Source organism: Solanum lycopersicum, chromosome 4, assembly GCF_036512215.1.
Source record: "Solanum lycopersicum chromosome 4, SLM_r2.1".
Classification (NCBI taxonomy): Eukaryota; Viridiplantae; Streptophyta; class Magnoliopsida; order Solanales; family Solanaceae; genus Solanum; species Solanum lycopersicum.
The window spans coordinates 53,881,736-53,907,385 of record NC_090803.1 but is presented as its reverse complement, the minus strand read 5'-3'; the positions used below and the strand labels follow the sequence as shown (position 1 = coordinate 53,907,385).

The following is a 25,650-nucleotide window of genomic DNA, read 5'->3' as shown; positions in this document are numbered from 1 at the left end:
AAAAAAATTTTCTACCTAGTTCCTTTCTTTGTTCTTTCCTTCATCCACCATCACACCACTGAAAAACTACCATTGCAGCTTCTATTCTCTCTTTCTCCCTTCATGTATGCAAAACACATTCCGTTCATCCTTTTCTTCTCCGTTAAAACGCGGAGAGGGTGATACATACTTCTTTTGGAGTGTTGGTGCTTTTAGAGGAGAGTAGTCTGATCTTTTTTAGTTGCCATTATAGAAGCTAAATATGTGACATTCAAATGACTCCCCTTTATATGTTGTCTCTAGAGAAGATAACCACTCAATAATTTTATATATGTTAATGTTTAAAGAGTTCTCCAACTCTAACAATATGGTAATCAACTTTTAGTGAGGTAAGACTTTGTTCAGATTATTAGATAGTATTTACTTATAATTCATATGATAAAGTCAGTATATTTTACCCCCAGAATCAGCTTGAGTGAGAAAAAGGTGACAGATTCTATCTCTAGAGGGAATAAATGTAAAGTCAATTATTCATATGGGTTTCATCATACAATATGCAACTTTCCATACATGGTGCCAACTTTCTGGGGTCATTCTTGAGCTGATAATCTAAAAATTGATTGTACTATAGTTGACCCCACTATGCAACATGTAGTCAAAAACAAGTCTGGGCCATTCCATTGTAATAACAGTTGTGTCCCAGCTCAGTTGTCACTAGATACCTGCTATAGGTACCGCGTCACTTCACGGGGCATATCTAGCCCTTGAGGTATGGGGTTACAGGAATCCAGTGACTTTTGTACATTCCCTCTCAAAATATTTTAAATGGTCTATTATGAACCTGGTTATTATTTTATGTTACTTGAAATTATTGTGGGAACGACTCGAAAACTTCAAAACATGGGTTCGCCTCTGGTAACCTTGTCGGCCACCCTAGTCTTTCATGATACCAATTCACCATTTTTTATTGATTGTTACGACATACCTCGAGTGTATTCCACTTGGCCTCTTTTTTACTTCACTATGATATTGAGCAAGAAAATTACAAGCTAGATGAAATTATGGGAATTCTTTCATCTCATATATATCTCAATAATGTATATGATGTAACATTGTGCAAGCATATTCTTTAGGATTCTAAGTGTGAAGATATATGTATACGTGCCCACTGAATTTGCTAGTTGGGTGATGCTTCTGAATCTTGAGGTTGATTTGCTTATGTAATTGTTTGGTGAATCATCTTTTTGTGACCTGCTCTAGTAGTATCAATTATTGGGTAGCCTGGTTGGTTAGTGATAAAATTAAGTTGAAATTTGTTTACCCTAAGCATGGTACATTCATATGAGGTCAAGCTTCTCCCTTTAACCCTTGTTTTTAGTTTGTTTACCATCGACGTCCCCGGGAGGTTTCTCTTAGCTCTGGGGATGCCTTGAAGCTGATAAAGAACTAACAAGTAAAGCAAAAGGAAACATAATACTTAAGAAAATATAGGGTGGCTGATGTATTGTTAGAATTCATAAATGTCTTTATAATATTTTTACCATTCTTGAAATGTGACAAGAAAAAGTGGATTCTCTTTTGCTTTTACCTTATAGGTAATTCATTTTCCCCTTCAACAACTTAGGGTAAAAAGCTATATATACTTAGATGCTTCCTTTTCAGTTTCAAAGTTTTGGCAGTGCTTTACTATATTTGTGAACATACTTTTGCCTATGATAAAGTATGATTGTAGGCTTATGCTTATGCATCCATCGTGAGTAAAGGAGGAGGATCGTAGTAAGTTGACGACTAGCATAAAAGTTAATAACTATGATAAATATCGCAAAGTAATGGAATAGGTTGTTGATGAATTATATAGTTTGTTAACAAATTTAATATGTCTGATAGAATCTTGAGTCTGACTTAACCCAAAAGCTAGCTCAGGGGCTGACGATTGGACAAGTCATATAAAGAAAATCACTATATCACCTAATAACAAGTTAAGATTATCTTAATTAGTGCTACTAACAAAATGCTTCTTGAAAGCATCTTATATAAACAGTATCTTGATAATAAAAACGAGAAAACTAAGATATTTCTTCCATTTGTCTCCTTCATTCTTTTTGGATGATGCATGCATGTGATTTAGTCAAAGACATTGTTTTTAATTATTGAACTCAAATTTGAAAAATAAGTTGTGAAAACATCCTAGTCCAAAGTTTAGAAGGTAATCGAATATTTATTTCGGTACAGTGAACTGAATGTACTCATAATTTTTGAATTTTAGTCGTCTTAGAAATGCATTTTTTTTTCTAATAAGAAGTACATTCCCTTAAATAGTGGGTCCTACACCATGTGAATCGAAATTATTGGAGCAAATAGATTTTGATCTAGATATGATTATGTAAAGTATTTGTTTGAATACTTTTATCATTGTTCTTTAAGCATATGAAAGAAACCATCGTAGCTTAGTGGTCTTGATTTTTGGGACATATTTCCCAAGGGATATTGAAGGTGTGATCATTTTAGAAACATTGTGTCTCCAATTTATTTGAGTTTATTACCAGGTATCGTAATTTTATTTCTTAATTAAGTCCACGTCAATAAATGTTATGTTCGATCATGACTCTGATCCGATCTACCTAGCCTCTCGTGGGCCTTGCCATAGGCAAGATGTTAACATTACGCCCAACAATTTCCTTTTCAAGTTCCAACACTTACCTCAAGTGCTTACTTACTATCATGTCAAAAGTTATAGCTAATTGCAAAGGTGCAACTATATTTCTTAATTAAGTCCACCAAGCAAGCGTCATGTTCAACTATGACTCAACCAGCCATCCAACCTCTCGTAGGTGTTGGCCCCATTTGTCATTCAAAGAGTATGTTACTTCTTTTTTATATATTTTCTAATTATCATAGGTGTTGGCCCCAATTATACTTGTGTAACAAATGTAGACGGTGAACCTTAACAACTAGCTTTGCTGTGATCTCAATGTTACAGCTGTGTACACAACCACCAGAGGAAAATATTCATCATCCTACCTGGTCTATATTAATTCATTAAAAAGAATAAAAGCCATTATAACATGGTAAAAGTACTAAAAATAATTTACACCATTGATGTATTTTAATTTTTGACCTTGTAGCAGCTCGTCTTTTATTCAAGTTATTAATTTGATTTTTTAATAGATAATCAGATAAAATTATCTTTTAGACTATGTAATCGATCGATTAGGCATAATTTTATTATATAAATTTATCTATGAATAATATTTTTTTTTAAAAAAAGAAGAACACTCAAGTATATTATTATTCAATAACTACAAGTACTAGTAGTTTTACTACACAAAATTCCTGAGACTGCTTAATGACTCTAAAAAAAACCCATGCAAAACTTACAATACAACAATTAACTTTTCACCCCCATATAATAACCAACATATTCAGCGTGATTTTATTAGTGAAATCCGAAGCTATTTCTGATAGACCCATCTCGGCTCAAGAACTTGTGTTTTCTCGTGCCATCTTTCAGTAGCTTTCTCGTACCTTAATAAGTTACATGATGGAACAAGCATTAGGATTGTCATCACTAAACATGTTGACATAGGAAGGATCCTCATATCTCGCAACAGTACCCGTGGTTGGGTACTGATCGACCCTCCTGACGTAGCCAGGAGGCGCCTTTTTATCATAAGCTTGAGCAGCATATGGCTGGGATACCAAATTGTATGGGATATAAGGCCATATCTCTGCCTTCTTTCCAGTTGACTTTGCCTTCTTTAACACTTTGTTTGGTTCCACATAGCCTGTTACTGTCACCTTCTGTTGTTTCCTGTTTATCTCCACTGATTTCACTCCTAAATAGTTAACAAAAATAAATAAATATTTGACCTTAAATAAGTCATACTATACTTTTTTTCCCTCCCAATTTACGTAGCTTTTTGAATATTCAAAAGCTATATGAAAGATACTACGAATTGCAATTCTTCTCATATATCAATATGATGAAAGAATAAATTAATTAAAATATTGATCAAAGTTTATACCGTTTGAATTTCGAAAAGTAAAAAGTACATCTAACATGAACTAGGATAGAAGGGGGACAATTTGTGGCTATACAATTAAGAGTAATAAACTAAGAAATTTGAAGTTAGATTATTTCTAGACAAATATTTGAAGATAAATTTTAAAATATATTGACGTAACGCTAGCTAATTATAAGAAAACTTACCACTCATGGAAGATAATGTATTTTTGACTTTCATTTCACAGCCCTCACAATCCATTCTAACTTTAAGTTCCACTGTATTAAACTGCTTCTTCTTCTTCTTTGGCTTTTCAATACTCATCATTTCTGAGATATACTCTAATGTTCCTCCAACACCCATTATTCTTTAATTTAGAGGAATTAATTAAGAAAATGGTGTAATTATGAGTTAATTTATAGTAGCTAGCTAACTGAAATGTGGGGAGTTTGTAAGAAACTTCCCTTTGGATTCTTGTTTAACACACAAATTAGCTTAATTAATTAAGAACAAAAGTAAAAGGGCTACTAAACTTTTCTTTTGTTTTTGCACTTGCCTGCCTACCTCTTTTATAGACGTTTTTTTGGCACCTTTTTTCTAAACAGGTTCAAAAAGACTAGGGTGGCCCCCTTGCCCCGGTTAGACAACACATAGATTTCCGTTTGATACCAAAAAAATATTTTCTAAAGTATTAGCTTAAGAGTAAATCTAAATAAATTTTGTATATTAAGGCAAATTTGGAATTTAACCCAAAAAAAAAATTAAAATATTGAAAATACTCATAAATTCAATGCTAATTTATTACTGTCAAAACACTTTTTAACTTGACTAAGTGATGATCTTGCAACATGAGTAAAATACACTTCTAAATTCTCGTCAAATTTAGAGGTGTTTACCATACTTCTCTCGATTTTTTATTAAGAAATTTATATTTTTAGAAAAGTTTGAGACTACTTATTATGTCATGTTACATGTTGAAAGTATATTTAAACTTAATCATATGTATGATATTTTTTTAAAGCTATCAATAGTTCTGAAACGAAACCAATAAGTTTTATATATATATATATATATATATATATATATATATATATATATTAGAGTTAGTGTGGAAGGGGGAAGAAAGTGTGGGCCACGTTAAACCACCAATAATAGAGAGAGTAGCTGTTACGTGTTTCACAAGGACAGGTGTCAATATCATAGATTTTTCTTTTGAAATACAACCGTCAATGTTAGAGATGAGAGGGAGCTGCCTTCATTTTATTTGATTTGTAGAAAATTTTATAATAAAATTCGATTAAATTTAGATTCGTGTTTAAAAATTTTATTTTGAGATAAAACTCTTTATAATAAAGATGAATTTATGGTTAGGAGGATCCAAAATAAATATTTCTAAGTAAGAATAATAAAATATTTATCACTCCATCACCATCTATGACGTGTCTTTGATTTTATTTTTTTTTTTGGTTTGAAATAAAAGAGTAGTTTGGAGTTGATTTTGACGTGTTTGTGTGAGTTGTTTTTTTGGCTTTATTTTAGGCGCCTTCTTCATGTTAAAACATTTTACTTTTCCAAAATACTCACACGAAAGTTCTGTACTAGGACTATAGATTGGGAGGATCATATGATTAATTATGCTTAACAGTTTTAATTTGCTAATTAGTTGTCGACTTTGAGTAGTAGTTATCTTTTAACAAAGACATTTTAGTTAATTTAAGTATATAAAGATATTTTATAAACATAGTGGTTACTTAAATCCAAAGTAGTCCTTTATCATATTTAATAACTCATCTTTATCAACCTTCGTGTAGAAGGAACAGTTTATTAAAAAAAATAGTTTCATGACATTTCACTCGTGGAAAGAGCTCCCCATCTAAAACTAATTTTAATTAGTATTAAATATTTTTACATTCACTTTCATTTGTTCATTTCAAACTTTATATATTTTTTAAAAGTAACAATTGATATGAGTATTTATGTTTAACGTGTTCTATTTCGTCATCAATCAAATGAAGGAACCCATTGAATTTTTTTAAAGAAAATAACCAATCATAATATGCTCATCAAAAATAGATAAAATTATTTCTCAAGGAAATTGGTCAAATATAAATCATTTTTCTGTAAAATGAAAAAATTATTTTTTGAAACTTGACCGTAATTTCATCTCCAATTATTTGTAGGAGCTGATAGGAAATTGATTGACAAAATGTTCACTATTTTCAAAGTAACAACGTGCTTTTTAATTACATTTACCTTCCCTTGTCTTGTCATAGTTGGCAACACTAGACCAAAAATATCTTTAGTAATAATTAATGCACGATGATAATTTAATTATTATTAAATATATTTTTCTAATGGCAATTAATACTTACTATAAATATTTCTTAAATCTTTAAAGATAATAGATGAAATGACAATTAATAAATATTAATTTAATATTTTTATTAATGCACATATTTATTACTGTTAATAGCTATTTTAATAATTGTGGAAAGAGATCAATATTAGTTTCAAGATTTCATCTTTGCTTGAATAGCACCATAACTGTTTTGCTTAGATAAAATTTACTTTTTGTTTCGTCTCTTCAATCTGTTTATCTCACTAATATATCCAATATAAATTTATAAATAGGGTCTAGAGCTGATAAGATATATAAATCATGTTACTATTTTTGTAGAATAGAGACATCATTTCTCATAAACAATCGAAAAAAAAAAGAAAATTTACAAAATCATTACAAGAAAAAAGTACTACGACAACAACATTCCAATACACAAAGCAAATGAAGTGACAAATACTATACACATTGAATAATAAAAAACTATGCAGTTATAAATAATATTACTAAGATTAGTGTTGTCCCCAATACACATGCAAGTATATGTAGTTGCACAAGAAATATAGGTTTTTTTAGAAACGAGTTATCGTTTTCAAAAGACTTATAATCAATTTATATTTAACACTTAATTCTACAGCTTTGTAAAAGCTAACTAACTGATTTAAGAGTTGATGATTGATTATTAACTACAACTATTTTAGCAATGAATAAAAGTAACCAAGATTGAACGACTTAAAGATGGTGTTTCAAGCAAGAAAAAAAATTCCAAGGCTGCAACATATGTTGAATCTCATGCATCATAGTATTGACTTCGAACTAATTTTGGTTGACAAGTTATTGGTTTATAGGGTTAATTATATGAGACGGGCTACACATCTCTCGTCTCCCAATTAGATACCTAAATACATCGTTGAGCGGGGACAACTAAGCTAATTGGCGAGCATTTATATTTAATCTTATTTCGTAACCAAGCAAGTTGGTCGTTCGAGTGTCAGTCCTGAACACAAATCACCTCAATCTAATGGGTCAATCGAGCACTCTATATCCTCTGGTCTATCTAATTTGTCCTCTCGATTTTAGATTAGACACTAAGTTTATCTTATGGTGATCAAGCATAAAATAATAAAACAAAAATATAGAAGTAACTTGTGTTGACAACCAAGAATTAACTCAAAAATCAATAATATTCAACATTTGATTTGTAGCTACAGCCCCAGAACTAGTGCGATTAGCCACTCATACTATTCAAAAACCACAAAAGACAATTGTTTATGTGATTTTCAAAAAATAAAAGAGCTAGAAGATTAAAACATATTACAAACTTGAATTCTTGCTCTTGCACGCCAATCAAAAAGTCGAACCCTTATAATAAGGCCCTAAGGGTCTATTTATAGTAATTAGGAAAATAAACTTCAACTTTCTTCAAAAACTTCAACAAGGCTGAGTCGCCGCGCCAGAATTGCTTCTGGAGGCTGGCGCGCCGCGCTGCCAGTGTGCCTGAAATCAACCTCAAACAAGCTTGGCCTAGCGCGTCATGCTCTTGCTGCATCAGGGTTGTTGAGGTGCCGTGCCAGTGTCGCGCCTGGCTACATCTTGTCGCCTTCAACTCCTTTTCCTTCCAATACTTGATCATTTCCCTTTGTAACCTGAAAATCACTAATCATATATACTAGTGTGCAATCATCGCAATCTTGAACCAAAACATGCTAGTTAGATTAGATAATGTCCTAAACTGACGTTAAAGATGGATATTAATTGGGCATATAAATATGTCCAAGATCAATTAGCAGTTACTAAATAATATTACTAAGATTAGGCCCCTCCCTCTCACACATAAAATGTGAGAATATTCATCTTCCTATTAACCTTCTATCTTAATTCTTGACATATGTAGAGGCAAACTCAAAATTTGAAGATGGGGGCACCACAAAGAGTGGCTCAAGGATGAGCGTAGGAGTGACTTCATGGTAAGGTTAGCAAAGCACCCTGCTTAGGCCTCAAAACTTTTTAATAATGAATTTTATTAAAAGGTATTCTTTCTCTAGGATCTGATTTAAGTGATTGTAAATTAAACACATCTATAAAACGCAAAGAAATTGTCTCTAAAACTTGCATTTGTTTGAGAAGAATTATGTTCGTCAAAAATTTATCTATTTCAAATCACAAGAATCAACAACAAATTTTACAAAAAAAAAATTACTTATAAATAAAAAATTACCAATTTATGCGAGACAATGGGAGCAGGACTTCAATTATGCAATGAAGAGTGCTTGTAAGTTGTATATTTTCTAACAGTGTTATATTTTATTTAGAATTGTGTTAAAAATTTTATTTGCCTTTACTTTCAATTAAGAAAAGAATGAGGCCAAATGAGATGGCAAAAAAAAGGGTGGTTACCAAAGGGGATGGGGCATTGAGGTGGGAAAAACTAATTTTAATATAAAACATTTTTAAAAAAGGATAATTGTAAAAAAAAAATTAAATTGGTTTTAAATTTTTTTAAAAAAAGGGGAAAAGGGTATGATATACCTCTTAACTTTGTCATTTGGAGCTGATATACTCTTGTTATGAAAGTGACTCATATATACCCTTACTTATATACAAATGACTCACATATACCCTTATCCTCTAACACAAAAGAAAAAAAATAAATTCTAATCTAATTTTTAAAAATATAATCTCATAGTAGTAAATTTAATCCTCCTCAAAACATTTTTTTTTGTTTCAATGAGTAATTTAGAATTGAAAAAATTACATGAATTAATACATTTTAAAAAATAATTACTTATTTGAGCGATACTTTTTGTTTATTACAATTTATATAAACATTGTGATAAATCTGTAATATGTATTAAAATTGAATTATGTATCCAATATATTTGAATTATAATTATTTTTTAAATATATTATGTTTGTTTGGTAAAAATTGTCACATTGTATTATAAATGTAATAAAATGTATTATCCATCATTAAAACTTGTATTATATTTGAATAATAAATTTATCTTTATAACATGTATTAAACTTGTACTATAAATGAATTAAAAGTGGTCAAGTGAAAAGAAAATGTTATTGCTATAAATGGTAAATATTTTTTATTATAGTATATTTATGTAAGTTTCCCTTTAGAATTATTATTTTGATAATCAAATTTATTTATGTTTCACTAATATTCTTGAAAAACTTATTGTAGATGACGAAACTTTTTTCTTCTAATACAAAAATCAAATTACAATGTAGACAAAAAAAATAGTTTAAAGGGATAGAAAATTATTTATCAAATAAAATAACAATAAGAAACTCAAATAATTATAACAAAAAAAGTCAAAAAATAATTTATTTATGAAAAAAAAATATACCTTGAACTTTTATAGAAGAAGTATATATGCCCCTAAATAATTTTTATAAAAAAATAAAAGTAAAAAATACAAATTTAGAACTAATTTTTAACTTCTTTTAAATAAAAGGTATATGTGAGCTCATTTTGTAACAGTAAGGATATATGTGATAAGGGTATATATGAACCACTTTCATAATGAAGGGTATATCAGCTCCAAATGGCAAAGTTGAAGGGTATATCAAACCCTTTTTCCTTAAAAAAAACTGGTTTTAAGGTTTAAAAAAGGGGAAACTTACATGAATATATTATATTTAAAAAATATTTATCATTTATAACAATAATTTTTTCCCCCCATTTGATCACTTTAATACATTTATAATACACTTTAATACATATTACAAAGAACAATGTATTATTCACATATAATACAAATTCTATTGATGGATAATCATTTGTCACATATTTTAAGACACTTGAAATACAGTTTGTCAATTTCCTACCAAACAAACATAACATATTTTAAAAAAACAATTATAATACATGTACATTGCATACATAATTTACTTTAATACATAGTATTACTATATATGGTGATAAATAAAAAATATGACTAAAATCTATAATTATTAATTAAAAGGCACTCGTCCAAGTAATTTCTCAAAAAAAAAAACCAGCCTTTTGGGCGATTGAAAAACGAGCATCAATGGTTCAATATGGCGCCTTCGGTGCACCTAGACGTCCTTTTGTTATAATAGTGCACTATTATACATATTACGATTTTATTAACTATCTATACGTATATATACGATTTTTAAAAAAAGTTATCAGGTGCATGTGGGTCCACGCCTTTGGACTTATGTACCTTTCTTTCTAGGGTTATTTATGTATTCAGTAAGCTAAAGTGGTTAAAGTGGTGTCATGTCTTGTGTAATCATCTTGTGCCCCCTTTTTTTTCTTCGTCCTACCTCTACCTCTCCTAACTCCTGTGTACACCTCTATACTAGTGCATCCATGGCCTCCTTCATTACATGATTGAACCATCTCATTCTGGCTTCCCTTATATTATATGTCACAGAGGTTACTGACACCTTGTTCATCGTTTGAATGAGTGCATTCCTGACAGGATAAAACTATCACATACAACAATATGCGCTCTAAGAAGTAATGCCCTATAGAATTTACGTTTGGGTCTTGACGATACCTTCTTAATGCAATATATTCTGGATGTGAACATTTATTTCACTCATCTTGCTTCAATACAATGTGTAGCATCATCAGCAACCTTCCAATCTTCTTAAACTTTGGACTCAATATACTTGAAACTTTCTTTCTTTGGCATCATGAGTTGTATTGAATTTGCAATTCAGATACTTTGTTTTGATCCTATTTGATATGAGATCTTTATACTCTAAAGTAAGTGACCTCCATAATTTCAAATTATATATTGGTAACTTTTTCACACGTCTTACCAATAACATACATCACAGTACCTTATTTTGAATTAAATCTGTTGTGTCAATTTATAGCAAATAAAAATTTTAAGTTACAAACACTTCAATTATAATTATACTCACAATCATATATTCATATTTAAATTTTTTATATATACTTAAAATCTAAACAAAAGTTATTAAACTCACATGATTCATTGATTAATACACACTTACACCGTAAATCTGGCCCTAAAAGTAGAAAATTGAACTCATGACCCTACAATTTGAATAATAGCATATTTACCACTAAACTCTTGGAGATATAATTTTTAATAATAGACCTAACAACATATACTATGAGAAAAAAAATTAAAGCATCCACCGTCTTTTATTATTTTATATATTAGGCAGATGGGAACTCTAAAGTAGACACAATTTAGCATCATCCTATAAACTTGGCAGATACTAGGAACACAAAAGGAAAGGAAGGACAAAGTAGCTAAAAGACCAAAAAGTAATGAGGTTAGGTTATAATATTATGGAATAATATATATGTCTTATAATTTTATTTTATTTTATATTTATGTTTTTTAAATTATGGCGTGTATAATTATGTATTTAAATTTGTATAAAGTTAAATAAGTAGATATACGTGTCCTACGTGACTTAATACATGTTCTATGGGATGTCACGTAGAACGTATATATTTTTTTTAAAAAAAAATTATACAAATTTATGCGTCTATTTGTGCATACATAGATATAAGATCAAATTAAATGACATATTTATATAAATATTTTAAAAGCTTTTTTGAAAATGAAAGGTGGAGCCCTAAAGTCAATCATGCACTCCAGTAGGCCCCCAATAATTCCATTTTTTACAAAAACATCCCTTTTTTCTTCATTGTCTTCTTTTACATATGCCCATCCATAGTCCAAAAACTAACAAACCCACCCATTGATTAGAAATAATATCAAATAAAGTGTTGCTAGATTTGGTAATTATATTTACCTTTCTAAAAAGTTCATGCACACGTAGCTATTAAAATACGTGTGAAGCAAGAATTTTATAATAAATATATATATATATATATATATATATATATATATATATGGACAGTACGACTTGGAAATAATTTATGAAGCCATTTAGCACTTGTAATATTTAACTAATGAAAAAGTTAAGAAAAAAGAAAGAAAAAAAACAAGTTATCTACCATTGTTTGCTAAGATAGAAGCCTATGATTTTATTTTTTAAAAAAACCTACTAATCAAATATGAAACCCCTCAATGGAAAATAAATATTATGTCCATATAATTAGTTCAAAGGGAATAAAAAATGGGCAACTTTCACATATAGCAAATAAAAAATTTATATTTGTATGCTATAGTAAAGTTTGCATAATTGTGCTCCATAGCAAACATAGAAACTGTATAATTCGCTATACATATACAGTTGAAGCAAATTGTATAAAACGAAGTGTATAAAACAAGAAAGAGAAAAGATACTTGGGTAGAGAACTGTATAAAAACGAAGTGCATAAAATGAATTGTATTATTTATAAGTGTATAGAACGATTATATACAATTTGAATTTGTATAAAATGAGAAAGAGAAAGACAAAAGAGACTTGACAAGGAATATACAATTGAATCGAATTGTATAAAACGAGAAAGAGAGAGATTAGATACAATTTGAAAATTGTATAAAACGAGAAAGAGAGAAAGGCAAAAGAAACTGGGCAGGGAAGTATTTTTATTGTATAATTATAAGTGTATAGGACGAAATATATATACTTGCATGTGTATATTCAATTTTCTCACGCTTTATACAAACAGAGACGCAATTTATACATTTCGCTTCTGTTTATATAAGTGAGAAAGGCGAGGGTGGCGAGCGAGATTTGGGAGAGTGGCAAGCGAGATCTGAAAGAGGGGCGAGAGGAAAACACAAATATATATATATTTATACAATTTTATCTGCTTTATACAATTAGAAACAACTTTTATACACTTGTGTTTGTATAAAAAGTGAGGAAGCGAGTGAGAAATTGGAGGAGAGTGGCGAGCGAGATAACTGGGAGAGAGGCGCCTGGCAATTTTTTGCAAACGTTTGCTATGAAGCACAATTAAATCAAACCCTAGCTACTCTATTTATTTTAGGTTATTAATTTGCTAATATACAATTTTCCCATAAAAAATCCAAATATGTTACAATCATGTAAGCAATTCTTACTTAACTACATTTAAATTTTAAGAAAAAAAAAAATATTAATTAAAGAAGGAAAATGCCAAGTACTTTCTTGTGTTGATAATCTATTACTATGACTTTATGAGTGATGAAGATAAAATAGTTTAATTTCATAAAAAAAATTGCTAAAGAGGAAAAGTTCCAAGTACTTTCGTGTGTTGATAATCTAATACTATGACTCTATGAGTGATGATGCCAATATAGTTAAATTAATTCCTAAACAATTGAGGTATTAGATGTCTATATATCTATGGACCCAATTATTAAAACAAACATTATGTAATTAAATACTGAAGTACAGAAACTGAAGTAGGGCCCTTGTTGTTTGTTGCTATGAGAAAAAATAGAAAGCAATTATTTGCAAGGGTGAGACTTTTTCGGCATCTATATGAATATCAAAAATCAAAATCGAGCAAAAAAAATTATATTTGAGCTAATTATAATTAAGTCATTCTTTTAACGTTCTTTTTCGATACATTTGCTTTATATCTCCGACATCAAACGTCAAATGAGAAAAAAAAAAAAGGGGACTCTGTACACACAATATATTACACAATACTTACTGAAATGGTTTGTTGATTAACACTATGATTGCATTAATTAACAATGTATATTATATCTATAAGTTAGCTCCCATTAAAAGGATTATTACATTAAACAATTGTCTACCTAATCGCAGAATAATCCTAAGAAGAACCAAAGCTGTCTTTTTGGGCTTATTCTAATAAAAACAATGTTTATAATGTCTGGAAATAACAACAGTACTAAGGACACTATTTATTATAGAACGAATAAATAAATACTTGCAATCAATTAAGGTTGTTTGGTTATGGAATCTACATCACTAAGACACTGACAATTTTTTTTTCTATTTTTGATACAAGTAGTACAAAATAAGTGTTAAATATACGGGGCATTTCATCAGTAACAGATAAAACTCTAAAATAAAATAAAAAATGCTCAGCCCCTATAGTTAAAAATATCTATTACTATGAAATCCTAAGTAGCCCTTGTTTCTTTAACTGATATTCCCCTGATTCAAGATTTTAGTTTGAAAATTTTACAGAAATTTATAGTGCTAAAAGCTAATAACATTATATCTCTACTCTTTTTCAAATTACAAAAATCCTTAAAATTGATAAAATTCAGATATATCGAAACCATCTTGATACATTATGTCCCAATTTCATATATGTCCCTCAATGTTTCAATACGTCACATAACGATTTCAGATATATAACTCTAACATACCAATACACCACATAGGTTTCAATGCATAGCATGAAGTTGTATATCGAAGAATAGGAGAGGGTAGGAATTTATGTATCTTTTTCCAATTAGTAGAAAATATAAGAAAAGAAGTTGTGTATTCATATAATTTCTCATTTTAATTAAATTTTGTGATTTGAAACTAAAGATGGTATGGAATGTACCACAAATACACAACTTATAGATATCATTTAAAAACAAAAACAAAACAAGATGTTCCAAAATATTTGTCCAGCGGAAAAAGTGAAAATTGGAAATTGTTCCATTTTTGGGGCTAAATGGACAAACTTAATAGAATCATATGAATGGAATTCAACAGTATGCATTACATATGTATTTATAACAGTGTCTAATAAGGGAACACCAAACTGAACATCCCAAGTCAGAAGATGCATAAAACAAGCTCTTCATCTAGCCACCCCATCCTATCTAATGGCTAATATCTCAAAATAACAATAAACCCGAAAAAGGCGGGGTATGGGGAATAAGAAAACAAAAACGGCTCCAAAAGACGGAAACATGATTTACACGGGAAACTACTCATCTATAATACTATGAACCTATAGGGGATGCCATTATCAAGCTTAAAAGGTAAATGTATGTAAGGACCATCGGAAGTTACTTGATACAAGCAGCAACTGAAAAAGCAACTTTGTTAAGCATAACTTGGATGGCATCCCCCGACTAGCTGGTGCTGCTGAATTTGAGGGCGTCCTCCCGGCAACAGCAGGGGCAACTCCTGAGCTATTAGGGGTATTCTGCTGTTCTGCTGGCAGTGAGTTTGGCGAGCTACCATCTGCTGGAGCCAATGGCAGTCTATTATTATCAGTAAGGTCTTCACCTGACAAGCAGAGACTCTTATCAGAAAGACATCCAAACACTCTTATTAGAACAAAGTATCATTTGTTGAGAAGGAACATCTGTCACTTAAAATGGAAGTCCCTGACAAAAGGAATGTAAAAGAGAATTCTACAGTTGGCTAAAGCTTCCCTTGCCTCTGCTACCCGAAATATCCCCCCCCCCCCTCACTTTCCGGACAAGTAAACAATGGAAATAAGCTAAGGTACAAAGCAAATTAGTTGCAAGCCATTGTCATCCGAATCCAGATGACAGATATAGTGTAGTTAATAGTTCCTTATAGTTAACAAAGTTTTTTTCAACACTAGAGGATGGCAATCAGTAAGAATCTTGCAAACACATTCGTTAATTACCATGTGGCCAAACACAACAAGCGACAACGCCTAATAGACTACAAATAGACCGAAGGGTAGAGATAAGTGGTTTGAATGAGCTCAAGAAGCAACTGAAGGAGAAAGCGACGTAGAGGCTAACATGACAGACAAAACTTCCACTCATATGTTCGACTAATAAAGTCAATAGTATCCGGCAGACCATAGTAAATGTACAACATAATCTGTTGGACTTAGAATATTTCGATGACTGACAAATGGTTTGGGTCGAAGGAGTTGAACTGGACCAAATAAATAACTTAGAACAGGTGCTAAACTAAATGAACCAGGAAAAGCAGTTTCATGTTCCATTCAAGAAATATTTTGATGGTTAACAAATGATTTGGATCAAAGGAGTTCTGGACCAAATAAATAACATAGAATAGGTGCTAAACTGAATGAAGCAGGCACAACAGTTTCATATTCCATTCAAGAGTTTGACTGTAGGTAAAACTCTATGAATGGAGTCTCAGATAGGAATAAAGGATAAGAAGAATATGGGAGTCTGAGAAAAGATCTTACATAATCTTTCGTAAAATAGAACTCCTAAATGTTTGCACAAGTCTGGCTGTGTAAACTGTAAATCAAGGCGTTTGTCTCAAACTCAAACACTTCAAGTAATACTTTTTTTTCAAAAGCATCTGTTATTTAACTAACTTGCTTAATTGAAAAGACTCACACACATATACTGAGAGACATAGTACAATCAAAGCATAAAATGAAGAACATTCATAAATTCGTGTCTAACCATTTAAGGTGTGTGCTGATACAAAGGAACAAAATGAAGGAACACCTTCCACGTATATGTGTCACAGTGTCTTCAATTATAGTTTTTTGTATTAGGATTGTTATTGAGTTGTACCTATTCTCACCTTTCTTTGCAGCATTGTTTAGGTATTTTTTATCGGGAAAAATTAGCTTCAATTTAGGGTTAACTTCATGATTGTTGTAAGAGGGATTAGAGTTGTTTCCTAGGTTGTAATTGTTTTGCAATCTAGCTATACATTATAATGATTGTAGGGGCAAAGGATTAAAAGTAGTCCCTTAAGTTGCAAGTGTTTGTAATCTGAATTCTATAGAGGCTCATGGTTTTAGTGAAGTTTGGGTTAAACCCTGCACAGGTGTAGGTGTTGGCTTTTTCACCCTTGTTTGCTGGCTGTTTCCAACTTCCATGTAAAAAACGTGTGTTGTCATCTGCTTACTTCATTCCACAAACTACTCATAAGAAACAGATAAAGTAACCTGGTCCATCACTAGCGTTTTGGACGTCGAAAGGCGATAAAAGGCGACAAGGGTCTGCCTCGCCACGAGGCGAGGCGAACGGCGAGGCGCTCGCCTTTTTGAAGTGCGGCACCCTTTAATACCAAAAAATTAAGATATTTAATTGCATATGTAAATAATCAAACAATAACATATTAGCAATTTTTTCAATTCAAAAAGTAAAAATAGATAGTACATACTAAAAGTCTACAACTTGAATGAGAAAGAAAAGAACAAAAGTCAAAACAAAGGTAGAAGTGACTCAAGTCTGAAAAAAGTAAAGAAGAAATATGTATTATGTTAACTTTCTCAAAAAAAAGAAATATGTATTGGTTAGACTTTGGAGTCACCAGAAAAGCCTGGCTAGTTGCCGGAGGAGTCTAGTCAAAAATCCTAAAATTACCTTTTAACTTTTAAAATCCTAGATTTGTCGCCTTTTTTTTTTTAAAGAAAATACAAAAGGCGGCACCTTTCTCGCCCCTTGCCTCTAGCCTTTTGTCGTCATAGCGTCCCTTTTGAAGATCCCCTCGCCACAAAGCTAAAAGGCGATGAAGGGTCGCCTCGCCTTGCCTCTTGCCATTGGCGACGAGGCGATCGCCTTTCACAACACAGTGACCATCACATTGGTAACCCAATTCAAGCCCCCTTTTGTGCAATTAGATCATGCAAAATATATCATAATCTTTTAGTGAAAATGCGAAACAAGCTTGTGTAGCACATTAACTCTTGTTGGGTGTAGAAAGGCAATTCAACTTCTAAATACACAAGAAAAGGTTGTAAGAAATAAAATTAAGAAAATGAACTCCTTTCAAATTAATCACTCATGGTTACAAAGAATAAAGAGAGAATAGCTAAATCCAGATCAGACGAAGAAATTATTAATCAGAAGTTGGTACTCACAGTCAGAGCGTGACCAGCCCAGTTTCATGTTCTCTCTATCAAACACCATGCGATATCCCGACATGAAGTTCTCTGTAAAGGAAAATGATTATTAGCACTTCCAAAAAATTGAGAGAGGAAATTGCAACACACTTCTGCATTCAGAAACTTTTTCCGCTTTCGTCCCCTACTTTAGCAGGTGGAGGTTATTTGCAGTTGTAAGTATAGAGAGACGAAACCATAAGGAAAAGAGGATCAGGCTTACGTCCAATCGTTCCAATATCTATGCCTGAAGGCTCCACAGCTAAACAAAACCCAACAGCACCCTACATCGATATTGAATATATTCAAACATGACCAACATATAAATACCTGACAGGCTATTTAATACAGTACTGGTGAATGAGTCGAAATGATCAGAAGCGAAGGACCACAAGCTGGCATGATAAAATAACCAAGAGCAGGAAACATAGGATGCCTCACAGATTATGTAATTGAAAGAACCAGAATGTTGATCTCTGAGATGCAAAAGCAGGTGGTGTACGTTCGAGCACTTACTTGACTGCCATAAATCATAAATACGGGATCCTGGACTATAAAGCTGCTATTCATCGTGAACTTCAGAGTAAATGAAGGGATCTTCGGTAAACCTTCAGAACTGACTAGGTTCAAATACTCATTCAGTACATATGCACAGAAACAAGAAAGTAAATCTTTCTTTATCTTATATGTCATTACCTGGATTTGTAGCAATATTGCCAAGGATATCCTTCAAAGCTAGCTTTCGTAGCATTCACTTTTCTGTCAAACTGTAACAGGAAAAGGACAATTAAAATACTGCACTTTATAGTACAATAAGCAGCAAGTAGGTGTAAGCTTACCTCTTTAACAACTCTATCATAAATTTGATCTGGGAGAAATGTAAATGAGGTCCCACTATCCACAATGGCTTTGAAGCTCGTCTGCTCAATACAGGAGCTCCCAAAACAACATGATTCCACGCCAACAACATAAGTAACACTGGACCATGAATTACTCATAATGTGAGTCAACACACAGTATAACAACCCATGCATGCAAGACAACAGCAGAGGTAAACAGACAAATACAGCACACAAACTAATCAATTCTCTAAAATTCGCAAGGGTTCTTTTTTATAAGGTAAGATGAAGTCTCTAAAATTCATAAGTTGACATACAATTGTCCTTCTGAAGGCAGAAAAGAAGTTGTCTGCTGGCCAGCAGGCCCTTGGTCTCCAAAGAAAATCCTTCCTGAATCATCTTCCTTAAAACAAAGAGAAAAGGAGTTTCGAACCAATCCAGCTTTGGCAAGACGACTGGGAACTGAGATCTCTCCAGGTCCCAAACCCATAAGGCCATCAGGTGCAACTCCATTAAGGTAACCACCAGTTTGCTTACTGCCACATCTGACATGAAAAAGAATTAAGACCTGTTTAATATAGTCTTGGCATACAGAACCACGTGAAAATGGTCCCATGCACGAAATTCTTATTTGAACTTGAGATACAAGCAGCAACTCAATGAGACACACCCAAAAGTGACTGGAGCCCTGGCAGAGCCGTTGGCTGCCATACGGCTGCCTGATGCAAGGTGCAAGATATCTTCCACGAGCACTCCAGATGTGGATGTATCTTCTGATACATAATTCACAGTATACGGACAGGGTTGCTTAGGGTTTTTGCAATTTGAGCCCAATTCACACAACTGATGGCTGCACGACAGGAACTTACTTGTGCTTGAGCCAGATGGATTGTACTCATTTAGATCTTTATCCTGCATAATAGATGCCCCAAATACCAGGGAGCACCTGCCAATCAATCATCTGATATAAGTGCTAAACCTGTAGGCTGTATTAGCAAAGACTCCGCATCTACATCGAGTACATATATTTATATAAAGGAAATGAGAATAGTAATTTTATTAGGACAGCCAGCAACTCCAATAAAACTATTCTCACCTCCCATTACGTGACAAGACAGTTCACAAATGATATTGAATAAAATGTAGAAATTTCTGAAGTTTCCAACATAATTTATGAACCGTGTTGTTTTCAGTTGTCCAAATACAATGTAGAAAGATGAGATGACATAAACATCCATGAAGACATAATAGTCACAGGTTTGTTTACCTGACGCTTATTCTGTTGGAACCTTCTTCCTTTTTGTATTCAGTTTTTAGATTAACTTGTTTCTCTGGTGGCTTAATGTATTATAGAGGTGTCCAATTAGGCCAATATTAACGTACCTGGCCAATTGTGACTAAAGTATTGATGGTCAATCTAGACAGGTGGGGTCCAGACCAATTGTTTCGCTTAAACTGATCCAACCTATCTTTGACCAAAACAGCCATTGTGGGTTGGTCATGGCCCGTTTAGTTCAGTCACCTCACTTCAACCCCTCCAAGTGCCCAAACCTCCCCGTTAACAAGCTTAGTATAATCAGCTCCCCGGTGATCTCTGTCTACTATAGGCATAAATTATAACTAACATTAAGGATCATGATCTCTGTCTACTATAGGCATAAATTATAACTAACATAAGGATCATACCCGATGGCATTGGTGATACTAAACGTATCTGAAATGGCCTTAGACCTCTCTGTTATTCTATACTCAAAAGTAAAACTTCAGTTTTTTTAGGGAAGTTATTTTTAGATGGCTCAAAGTGGTATCACACTACTTGTTTAGTGGCATCAAACAGTCAGAGTAATCATGATCAGTTATCAACTAAAACTAAAAGAAGAAGATATTAAAAGACAAATGGTAGGAACAGAAACCAAATAAAGAATAGGACAAGATTTGAACAAGTTTATAGACGGGGACGGAATACTTGGACCGTTTGGGTTGACTTATTTTAGGTGTTTTAAAGCTAAAATAGCTTTTAATCACTTTTGAAGTGTGGATAAGATTAAAAAGTGCTTATAATCACTTACAATTCTAACTTATGGCTTTTGGCTTATAAGCCAAAAGCAATAAGCCAATCCAAACAGGCTCTTAACCAGTAAAGGCCCAATTTTAGTTTCCCCAACTCCAATATAATGTTAGAAAATCAGAATAAACAAGAAACATTCTGAATGCAGTATGAGACCTTGTCTACCTGATAAATGGAAGTGTTACAAGTTCTAGTGATTAAGGCTTCTTCTTTCCTTCTCATGTAATTGACATCAAAACTTGAAAAAAGAAATTAACTGCTCGTTAGCAGTATGAAATTAATATAATTCCTAACGCATTAGAAAACATCAGAAGTCAACAAAGCACCTCGTGGACGTGATCTCTCTCAACTGAAGGTTAAGAATTGACCTTTTGTATGTTCCAATGAAAATATTGCAACCTTCCAAATAATTCACCTCTTTTAAAATTTAAATGAGAATAGAAAGGTATGGTGTTTGGGTTCAAAGTCAGGTCACAACTCACTACTAACTACCATACCTATCCTTCTATAGCAGGCTAAATGTCAACAATAAAGAAAACATTTTTTTGAGAAGAAACTATAGAGGTAAAGATAAAGATACTGTGCCGTATTTATTTGATAAATAACTTTGCAGCTTGATTTGGATGTCGAACTGCTCAACTAAAACCAGCAAAGGCAAATGTCATCTACGAGCCTAACCCATTTGCAGTCACTCCCAGCAAGAAGCTAGCAACAAACATTTAGAATAGTGATATAACATTCTTGACTAATAATGCATACCAGGCTGCTATAATAACTGGCTGAAAGAGGAGCACATTGTACACATTCACATGGAACCCACAGCAAGTCACTTCCAGCATCCAGTGCAACGAGAAAAGAAACATTTGGTGTTCCTATATCAATCCACATGTAATGTAACCTGAGCAAAAGTGCATAATATGGATTAGGATCATTCTATAACCCAGAATGCCAACTCTTCAACATAAAACACGGAAAAAATAATAATTTAAGCCTCAATTTAGAAGCTGCATCAAATGTTACAGATCAAAAAAATGTAATCCACATACAACATTAACCTTCCTTTGATAAACCCCTAACTTAAAATTTACTTCAAAGTTCAAGCAGAACTGCTAGTTTCAGAAAGATTTTCAGTAACATCCTACATTTCACCCCCACCCCACCCTCCACCCCAAGGAGAACAATAATACATTAATCAAATCCCATAATCCTTCTGTTCACTGGTACATGCATCAGTTCTCCATATCACTCCACTCTGATTCCACTATGTTCCATTTTTAGCAAATGCTAATCTAGTGTATTCAATGGATAATCTACAAGGCAAACTTAATTATGGAGTAGCTTGTAGTTACAATAATTATGGGATAATTTATAACATACCATTGTCTTGGGACTTAGCCACCATCCACATTTGATGTTCTTTAAAAAACCATTGACTTCTCATAAATGTTTTCAGAACTCAATTTTTTGTTTCTATTTAACAACAAACTATAAATTGCTCAGACAGGCAAAAGCCAAAAATCAATGAAGTCCTAATTGCACTTACATCCACTTGAAACTAAAAAATATCCCAAAGCTTCCAAACAAGAAAAAATGTCACATCATCATCCCAAAAATAGAACTTTGACAAAACACCAAATTTAGACCATACAATTAGAAGATAAATTTGTCCCTATTATTTAATGACCCATTCACTTTTTCATTAATGCTTCCAAAACCCATATTTTAAAATTCCCAATTAGCAACATATTATAATAAACATGTTGGATATATAAACAAGAAATCCTTAACTATACCCGCAGTGATTAAAAGTCACTCCTAACAACAATCACTGCTCTTTTTTCAGAAAGTTGGATTCATTAACCCCTCAAACAGTCTGTCGAAAACATTCTCTCTACCCCTAAGATAGTGGTAAATCAAACTTTGCTCAAAAGGATATGTATTTAGAAGGATAAAGAAAGGAGAAAGAGGGTAACGAACCATCCGAAGTCATTTCCCAACGGCATCGTTTTGCTACCCTGAGAAGGAAAAAGTAGCTGAAACTGAGGACCAAGCTTCATTTTCTGCCGCTGCAAATCACTGTTCATCAACTTCCCATAATACTCGAAGCTCCTATGTTGCGGCCACACAACACCCACTTCCCCATTCCTTGAAACCCTAACTTTCCTCACTTCATCAGAGAATCTATGAACTAATTTTGAGGAATACATATCCGACACCCCACATTCAACCAGTATACCTAAACCCAACACCATCGCTACAAAACCCACTTTCCAAATCTCCATTTGAATTACAATAACTCCTCAAAACACACACCCACTTACCCAAGATCTAGTTTAACAAAGTCTTCCTCATCATAATATACTGCAAATAAATGTGTATACAGATGGGTCTCTCTCTATTTACAGAGTGAAATAATAGAGTAAGATGGGATAAAATTAATGGCTATGGGGTAGGTGGGTGATTGTATATATATATAGTCTATATGTATAGGTTATAGAGAAAGAAGAATTTTTGGGCAAGTGAAAGAGAGGAAAGTAGAAAGGGTGAGGAGTAAGAAAGAAGACGAAGATGGAGATCACGCGTGTCACTAAGCATTGTGGTGGGAATCTATATAACGCACATACACACTTTTTTTTTTTTTTACATTTCGCTTTAAAATTCGTATTGAAATTTTGATATAATTTAAATTTTATCATGAGTTTATTTTGAAACTATAGTTGAATTTGAATTTTGATTAAGGGTGAAATAATTTATTATTATTTTATATAATTAAGCCACTCAAAGAGTTGAAAGATAGAATGTACTCACAATCATTATTTTGGATGTAATTATTATCTTGTGAACGTACTAATAAGATTCTCAATCTAAATGCTAACAAATCTAAAGTACAAAAAAAAAAACAATGCAAAAAATACAGCAATTAATAAGGTGCAGAATGATCCTATATAAATTAACCAAGAATAAGTAATAAACAATTGATGATGATAAATATCACAATTCAAAATTGCAAAAGTTACTTTCTCCATTTCAAAAAATATCTTCTTAACCTTTTGTTTTCTTGCTTTTCTAAAAAATATTTAATTGGAAGAGTTCTTAAACTATTTTATTTTGTTTTAAATTTTTAATTTTTTATGCTAAAATGGGCAGTGATAGACTGGTTATGAATGAGGTTATAAAAAATAAATAATTTTTTGTGGTGGATAAAATTTGAAAAATAAGATTGATTAAAAAAATATATTATCAATTTATAAAATATGAAAAATTGGTTATAGTAATTACATAAAAAAAATAGAGATAATTAACAAAAATAGTAAACAGATAAAATTTCAAATAATTCGAAAATATGACCTTAAGTAGAAAGACGCATAAAATGCATATTTTTTATTTTTAGTTGGAATGGAGGGAGTAGCTGTTAGTAGTAATAATATGTGTAGCCAACAGTCTCTCATGTTTTATCTATTTAACTATTCAAATAGGACATTCAAAATCCAATGATAAAGTGCACAACAACTAAAACGTGATTTTGTAAAAAAGAGAAGTATACATTGAAAATATTTTCTATTTAACGTAAGTTATTAGTTTTATTTAAACTATTGATAGTTTTAAAAATATTATTTTCATTTAATAAATTAAATTTAAATGTATCTTAAAATTACAACATAACATAGCAAATGATTTCAAATTTTTGCAAGATGTATTGTTAATTAAGTAAATGAATGATTTCAAAATTATCTATAATAATAAAACTACTTCCCCATTCATTTTTACTAGTTACTGTTTTGATTTGACATATTTATTAAGAAAATAATTATCGATATAATCTCTGATAATTAACGTTTAATATCAGGTCTTAAAAAGATTTAAAATATAAATATTTAATATTAAAAATAATTTTTAAAAAAATAAATGATAAATAAAAATAAACAAAAAAAATAATATATTTTCAATACCTCTCTCTTGCCAAACATCGGTGAATATAGTTACAAATAAGAAATAATAGTGACAAGTGAGACGTCGAACACCAAAAATAATTGGCATTGTTTTGTACATCTAAACTACTTTCACTTATTTCCAAAAAAAAATGGCAGACTTTAAATGATATTTTTTTATTTTATATTACTTAAGCCACCGTTAACCTGGTATATTTCTTTAAAAACAATAATTAAAATGTATTTTGTTAAATTAATATTACTGATTAAAATTTTTAAGTATAACTACTATATTACTAAATTTTAAGTATGACTACTATATTACTATTATATGTAACTAGTAAAATCATTCACATCACGCATGAAAATTTCATATAATGAAATTTATAAAATAATATTTAAAATTTGTACGTCATTTAAAATTAAATTACTATATTAGTAGTAACAAATATTAATAATGCAAAGGAAAATGATAATTATAATATCTTCTCATTTATTCTTCACTCAGTCATCTTTAATTTGATTTTATAATTAAACATGTGACTTTCAGGAAATGTTACTATTTGATATTTTTGAAAAATCAAATGAACATTAACATGAGATATTAAATTTTCTAATAAATAAATAATCATTGGTGAATGGACAAATAAATTTTAAAGGACTGAAAAAGTGAACAAATAATATAATTCTAATGTGTAAAAAGTTTAGCACTACCTTTTATTTTACATATATTATTTATAACGCCCCGGAAACTAGTAAGTTGAACTAAAAAGCTCTAGAGCTTTTCTTAAG

The 25,650-nt window shown here is 31.5% G+C and overlaps 2 protein-coding genes and 1 long non-coding RNA gene across 4 annotated transcripts; all 3 read right to left on the bottom strand.

The window, feature by feature from the left end:
• Nucleotides 1-3,250: 3,250 nt before the first annotated feature.
• LOC101243699 (metal ion binding protein) lies at nucleotides 3,251-4,505 on the bottom strand. The gene is made up of 2 exons (NM_001321275.1): nucleotides 4,190-4,505; nucleotides 3,251-3,815 (listed from the first exon to the last, which is right to left on the bottom strand). Exons 1-2 carry the CDS (start codon nucleotides 4,344-4,346, stop codon nucleotides 3,514-3,516), a joined length of 459 nt encoding a protein of 152 aa, NP_001308204.1. The 5' UTR covers nucleotides 4,347-4,505; the 3' UTR covers nucleotides 3,251-3,513.
• Nucleotides 4,506-7,486: 2,981 nt separating this feature from the next.
• On the bottom strand, nucleotides 7,487-8,915 carry LOC138347917 (uncharacterized). Its single transcript, XR_011220478.1, has 2 exons — nucleotides 8,540-8,915; nucleotides 7,487-7,967 (listed from the first exon to the last, which is right to left on the bottom strand). It is a non-coding gene; the product is annotated as an uncharacterized lncRNA (long non-coding RNA).
• A 5,947-nt stretch (nucleotides 8,916-14,862) lies between these two features.
• On the bottom strand, nucleotides 14,863-23,515 carry LOC101243983 (aspartic proteinase-like protein 1). Of its 2 annotated transcripts, none has more exons than XM_069297198.1 (10): nucleotides 22,907-23,515; nucleotides 21,689-21,827; nucleotides 19,532-19,807; nucleotides 19,179-19,406; nucleotides 18,862-19,000; nucleotides 18,719-18,789; nucleotides 18,539-18,638; nucleotides 18,246-18,306; nucleotides 18,002-18,073; nucleotides 14,863-15,453 (listed from the first exon to the last, which is right to left on the bottom strand). In XM_069297198.1, exons 2-10 carry the CDS (start codon nucleotides 21,790-21,792, stop codon nucleotides 15,197-15,199), a joined length of 1,308 nt encoding a protein of 435 aa, XP_069153299.1. In that variant the 5' UTR covers nucleotides 21,793-21,827; nucleotides 22,907-23,515; the 3' UTR covers nucleotides 14,863-15,196. The 2 variants fall into 2 exon arrangements, with proteins under 2 accessions (XP_069153299.1, XP_004237424.2); XM_004237376.5 differs by having other exon boundaries at nucleotides 19,532-19,773.
• Nucleotides 23,516-25,650: the final 2,135 nt, after the last annotated feature.

Bases quoted from the DNA above. Each gene is read 5' to 3' on its own strand.
- LOC101243699 (NM_001321275.1), bottom strand. From the start codon at position 4,346: ATGGGTGTTGGAGGAACATTAGAGTATATCTCAGAAATGATGAGTATT. The intron at 3,816-4,189 runs GTAAGTTTTCTT...TTAACTATTTAG, and splicing joins TACATTATCTTCCATGAGTG to GAGTGAAATCAGTGGAGATA.
- LOC101243983 (XM_004237376.5), bottom strand. From the start codon at position 23,211: ATGGAGATTTGGAAAGTGGGTTTTGTAGCGATGGTGTTGGGTTTAGGT. The intron at 19,001-19,178 runs GTATGTCAACTT...TTCATGGTCCAG, and splicing joins CTGCCTTCAGAAGGACAATT to TGTTACTTATGTTGTTGGCG. The intron at 15,454-18,001 runs GTGAGTACCAAC...TCTGCTTGTCAG, and splicing joins GGGCTGGTCACGCTCTGACT to GTGAAGACCTTACTGATAAT.